The following is a 6,000-nucleotide window of genomic DNA, read 5'->3' as shown; positions in this document are numbered from 1 at the left end:
ATAATTACTTGATTGAAACAGTTTCTTGCTCCTGCTTTTTGTTTGTGTCTCTACTTAAACTTTAACAGGATATAAAAAGTGTGATATTTTGTTTACTTTTCAGTGAGCAAGGCTACACCCTCAGGCAGAACGGTAATTAAAAATGAAAATACAACTCACTCATGGTGCAGTTTTATGCAACTGTAAATGCTAAAAAAAAAACAACTAGTCAATAGGAGCTGCTCTGCTTTCAGCATAGATGAAGCTTTGGAGTTGACCTTTTTGCCTTAAACATCTTAAAACACTTTTTTGTGACATATAAAAAAGTGGTTTAATTAGTTCTGCTGTTGGCGGCACAATGCCTTGTGGGATACCTTCCTGGCCAATCCTCACTGTCACATAAACTAAAATAAGTACTTCTTTAAAACATTTTTACCCCAAAAGCTTCTCAACTTATTTAAATCAAGTGATTTTTACAGCTACGTGAAAAAAAGAAAGAAGTTGAATCCAGTTTATTTATTTGATTAAAGCCAACATTGTAATTCATTGCAACCCAAAAATTCACTGGACTTTGACAAAAGTCAAGTTATACTCACTCATCTTTTTCAATTAAATCCAATGTTTTGATTTACAGTGTACTTGGTCCTTGTGGTCTTTTCTCACTCGATGAGCAGTTTAAACATTTATACGCGTTCACATCGGGGTACCCGCCGTCATTTAAGGATAAATATTACAGTGAACTAATTTTTTTTCCTTTTAATTATTTTATTTTTCAATTTTAAAAGTTTATGTCCATGGATCTATAGGTTAGAATAAATAGGACAGAATTGTGATTGTGATGAAATTGACTGAAGCAGATGATTCATTTCTGCATTTATTTCTCTTTGTGAGTCCTGCTAGGAGTACTGGACATACTGAACCCCTTTTTTTTTTTTTTTTTGTCCCACATGACAATGTGGTGGGTCTGTTTCGAACACAGGCCTTAGTGAACACCATCCATTTCTGAACACCCTTGTCCCTCAGTGGGGTCGGGAGGGGTGCTGGTGCCTATCTCCAGCTAACGTTCCGGGAGAGAGGCGGGGTACATCCTGGACAGGTCGCCAGTCTGTCGCAGCTTAGTGAACACCTGAGTTAAAAATATTGCAACCCTTGAGTTGCTGCTGCCAACTCAAGGGTTCAGTTCTGTCGAGATTGAACTGGGCAGATGTTGCTGACCAGAGAGCTGAACTGATTTCCTTGGTGAGTTCGTCTGCTGCTTGGGCGTCAAGAGGAGTGACGTGTGCCGCTTCTCTCCAAACCTCATCCATATTCTCTAGAAAAGAAAAATGCTAAATCATTCTATTGTTTACTGATTTTATTCATGTGTACATGATAAAACAATGAATTACTCGCTAATACCAATGGATATTCTATTAATTTATCAAAGTTTGTTGTGAATTGTGGATCATTAGACGATGGCCTTCGTCTCCTGGGTGCAGAATATGTTTGGGAAAATGACAAACTGAACTTAGAGACATTTTGTTCTGATCTCGTCTTACAAAAATCTACATGGTATATATGATAAAAATAGAAAATTACACAAACCGTTCTTCATCAAGCTGTTCTTAATACAACTTAGGCTTCTTATTTTAATATTTTTTTATGTGTGCGTCCTTTGCATGAATTCCAAATGGGTTTTGTGGAGAACTAACATGCGTGTTATGTACAGGACTTGCAGGACATGAAGGCGCTTTTCCCGACTTGCTGAAAAAGTTTCAAATTCCCTAAAGTTTACTGCCTGTTTTCCTAAAATTATGTTTTGAAATGTCTTCTACATGCTTATTTAAAGTTAATTTATTGATTTGCTCGGTGCAACATGGCGTCATGGTAACAAAGTATCTCTATTCTTACAAAAAATAACCTTGATAAAGTTAAATAACACATTCATGTTCATGTGTAATTTATGTTGAATGGATATTTTTATAAGTTACTTTCACTGACGCATATATGCATGAAAAACCAGATTAAAACAGAAAAAATGATTAATATATTTTTTTTCCAACTGCTTATACATTATGTATTTTGAGGAGTCACATGCGGCTCCACAGCATCAAAATCACTGGTTTGTTAGTTTGTGCAAACAGCTGGAATAATCACTTCCAAAACTAACAACAACAGATTGATAAAACATCTGCATCAGGCCCGACGGTGTGACCCTATGGAGAAAAATAAAGACTAAATGTGCTGAATGTCTGCATGGACACAAAGAAAGTTGCTGACTTGAAGGTGAATTCATCTGAGGATGCTTCAGAAAACATCTGTCTGTTTAGGATTCACGTTAAAATTTGCAACATTTAAAAGAAATAAATGCTGTAATGCTTGTTTTTTTTCTGATATCAATTTTGCTCTCCAATGACATTCTGCACATGCGTGGCTCTGTGTGCAGGGTGGAGTTTCAGCATGGGGTCAGCCTACCAGTTCCACAGCTGGAGAGTGTTTGTGGTGGTCTGTGCGCTGCCGTGCGTCTCGGCGGTGGTCGCTCTCACTTTCATGCCCGAGAGCCCCCGCTTCTTCCTGGAGGTAAAACTCACCCAATACTGTTCTAATAGCAGCACTGACATTTTGGCCAAAAACAACCAATCAGAGCCAGAAGGAGGGTCTTAGCGTTGTCAATCAACAGCGCTAATATCTGTTGATTGACAGGTCTTAGCGCTGTCAGTGTGCGCTGCTCAGTGTGCCAACAGCAGAGAAACAACTTATCGTTTTACAAAAGCTATTTAACCGCCGACATCAGTGGCCACGGTCACTAGCCTTAGCATTCAGAGTATGTGTGCTTCACCTGCTAAATGTGTCCGTCTCCCAGACGGGGAAACACGACGAGGCCTGGATGGTTCTCAAACACATCCACGACACCAACATGCGGGCCCGAGGAGAGCCTGAGAGAGTCTTCACCGTAAGCATGCTCACCATCCCCGACCACTTAGCGTCTGCTGTAGCGCTCAGCGGCTGACAGATGGGTGTCGCCCCCTGCAGGTGAACAGGATAAAAATCCCCAAACAGCTGGACGAGCTGGTGGAGATGCAGAACGAGTCGGCCAACCCGGTGCTTAAGGTCCTCTGCAAGATCAAGGCTGAGCTCAGAGGGGTATGAAGCTGTTTTTTTTTTTTTTTTTTTTCTTTATCTGGGTCTTTTTTAACTTTTTGGATGTGGCTGATGTTAACTTTTTTTTTTTTTTTTCCCCTGGCAGATCTGGCTGACGTTTATGAGATGCTTCAGCTACCCAGTGAAAGAAAACACCATGAAGCTGGCAGCAGTCTGGTTCACTTTGTCATTTGGGTAGGAAACGATCTCCTCCGGTTTTCCTTTCACAGTCTCTGTGTTTTTATTGCTTTGATCATGTTTAATGATGCTATCCACGGCCCTGGGGTTGACACTTAACTGTTAACAGTTTGTGTGAAGAACTTTGCTCTAAGGTAGTGAGTGCATCACTCATACGCTGACCATGGATGCTGATAAGTAATTTTATACAGAATTTGCCTTTTTCTTTTCTGGTCTGTTTACCCACATGCTGTTATTCCCAACACTAAAGAAAGTCATGTAGCTATTTGTTAAGACAATCAACAAATCCATAAAATCAACTTTTAAAAATCTGGAGCCTGTAGGTACGTTGCACGTCGTTGTCTACACAAACTTTTGTGCATGCGCACAACGCTGGAGGGCAAAGAGATGATTCTGTTACTTGCTGCTGCGGTAAAACAATTCTGTTAACAAAACAAAACTCCAAAGATGTAGGTGTTGTTAATTTAGAGCCGTGCGCCGTTGCAGGTTTTACGGGCTGTCGGTGTGGTTCCCGGACGTCATCAAACACCTTCAGGCTGACGAGTACGCCTCCAGAGTGAAGATCCATCACAACGAGCGCATTGAAGACTTCACCTTCAACTTCACACTGGAGAACCAGATCCACAGGAACGGAGTCTTTATGAACGACAGGTACAGCTAAGACACGGCCTCATGCACAGACACCGGACTGCCCACAGCGTTTGGCCTTTGGTGGAATTACATCAGTGGTGTCCAAACCTTCTGCACCATGGGACAAAATCAACAAATTTAAAGCCCTCAGGGGCCAAAATGTATCTATTTATCTATGTTCAGTTAAAAATGCAAATTCATTTCTGTTGGAACTTCTTTTGGGGGTTTTTCAACCTGCTCAGCAACAAATTAATTAATTTTTAACTGAAAAGGCCAGAAAAAGAATCTGTGTTGTACAGTTTCCTAACTTGTTGGTCAACATATAAATGTTTAGTTTATTCCCTGCAACAACAATGAAAACCCTTAACAGTATGTAGTTCATTTTGGATATTGGGTGTGATTCAGTCTGTTTCTTCATTAAAAAAAAAAGGCAAAGCAAAAAGAAAAAAAAATACTTGGCCAATAAAACAAAAACACCTTCTGTTTAAGATATAAATTTGTCATTTTAAAGCAAAGAGCATTAATATGTGCTATTTGATTAAAATTAATTTGCTATAGAAAATGTGGGTAATGTTAATTCCTTCATGGAGCAAAGTGTCAATCACTAAACAGCTCCAATCTTACCTAACCGAGTGCAATGTCACGCTTTGGTTGCATTAGAGTAAAGCATGCTGCTCCTTTACTCTAGAATCTGTAGATCTATAGATGAACCCAATAGAACCACGAGCGACGGATAATATCTTCCGTTTCTTGCCGTATTCCCATGTGAGATCTCCGCGGCATTGACTGAAAGTCCTGAGTTTACAGTCCAACTTTGGTGAATTCCTGGTTTTCCAGACAGAAAAATAAAAGCAGCCGCAGCGAAGCGCACTGCGCCGTCGTTAAAGGTGCTCGTCCAGAAGTGGGACAGCAGCGCTATTTGTCATTTTCTCGAACGTCCACAACAGGTAATATTAATCCTGCCTCCTTTATCTTCCCCAAACACCAGGAAATTAAAAGCCTTATCACACACCCGGTCCATTTCTCTGCCCTCTTCCCTCTCTCTTTCTCTCTCTCTCACACACACACACACACACACACACACACACACACACACACACACACACCTGAACACAAGGTTCATTTACACAAAGGCCAGAGTGGAGGTGATACTGCAGGGTAAATCCGCACCAACACAACCATGGTGGGGAACGCTGCATGCAACAGATTGTATTATTAAATAATTAAAAGCTTTTAAATATTGACTTATTTAAAAAGTTCAATGCATATTAACGGATATAGAATATTGTAAATATACCAGATTTAGCAAAATGCTAATTTACCTTCATTATTAGTTAAAAAAAACCCATAAAATACAGACATTTATATGATTTCATACATAAAAATAAGGAAAACAGTTGCAACAAATAAAAACTGTATATAGACTGGAAAATCTGCTTCAAGAAGAAATGACAAAATGATTTTTTAAAAATCCTAATACATCAAAAATCCTAATACATTAAAAAAGATTTAAAGACGTACTAAATAAAGAATTAAGGTACAAATTCTGTTTTAGTAGAAACAATGCCTGAAATATTAAACATACAGTTAAATCACTGAAAACATGAAACTTACATGTAGTCAAAAAAAATAACTTAGGCAATTTTTTTTTTTAGGAAGTTGACAACATGGAGTTCATCTCCAGTGTTTTATCAAATTATTCACATCTCTTGGATCTTTATGCATTTTTCAAGCTTTAATTCATTTACATTTTTTTTGTAAAGTTTTTTCTTGATGCATTTGATGTTTTGTGGTTGTTGCTTCACAAAACGTGGGGAAGTTAAAGGAGTAGGAAAAACTCCTGCAGTGCATTGTGCTGGAGTTTCTGTTCTCAGTTAGCATCACAACAAGCTATGCTATCTCTGAGTCACGGGCTAAAGTCGATCGATGAGTTGGGAGAAAAACTGTTTCTGTGGAGCGATGGAGGAACATGAAGACAACGTGTTCAATGTGGAGCCTTTAAAGAAATGCTTGTACTGGAGAAATGCTGCTATCTGTTGTTCTGGTTCCACTGACAAGTCACGATGCGGTTTT

At 39.1% G+C, this 6,000-nt stretch overlaps 1 protein-coding gene across 3 annotated transcripts in view; it reads left to right on the top strand.

Moving 5' to 3' along the window:
• Nucleotides 1-6,000, top strand: part of LOC106952275 (synaptic vesicle glycoprotein 2C-like) — a 48,067-nt gene that overhangs the window by 36,104 nt on the left and 5,963 nt on the right. For all 3 annotated transcript variants that reach the window (XM_015040290.1, XM_015040292.1, XM_015040291.1), the window contains exons 5-9: nt 2,405-2,538; nt 2,822-2,911; nt 2,992-3,102; nt 3,206-3,294; nt 3,784-3,948. In XM_015040290.1, the coding sequence (XP_014895776.1) occupies nt 2,405-2,538; nt 2,822-2,911; nt 2,992-3,102; nt 3,206-3,294; nt 3,784-3,948 (589 nt within the window). The remainder of the gene's footprint in view (nt 1-2,404; nt 2,539-2,821; nt 2,912-2,991; nt 3,103-3,205; nt 3,295-3,783; nt 3,949-6,000) is intronic.

The sequence above is a fragment of the Poecilia latipinna genome, unplaced genomic scaffold, assembly GCF_001443285.1.
Source record: "Poecilia latipinna isolate Pla-1442-1.1 unplaced genomic scaffold, P_latipinna-1.0 Scaffold503, whole genome shotgun sequence".
Classification (NCBI taxonomy): domain Eukaryota; kingdom Metazoa; phylum Chordata; class Actinopteri; order Cyprinodontiformes; family Poeciliidae; genus Poecilia; species Poecilia latipinna.
This window is presented reverse-complemented; position numbering and strand designations above follow the sequence as displayed.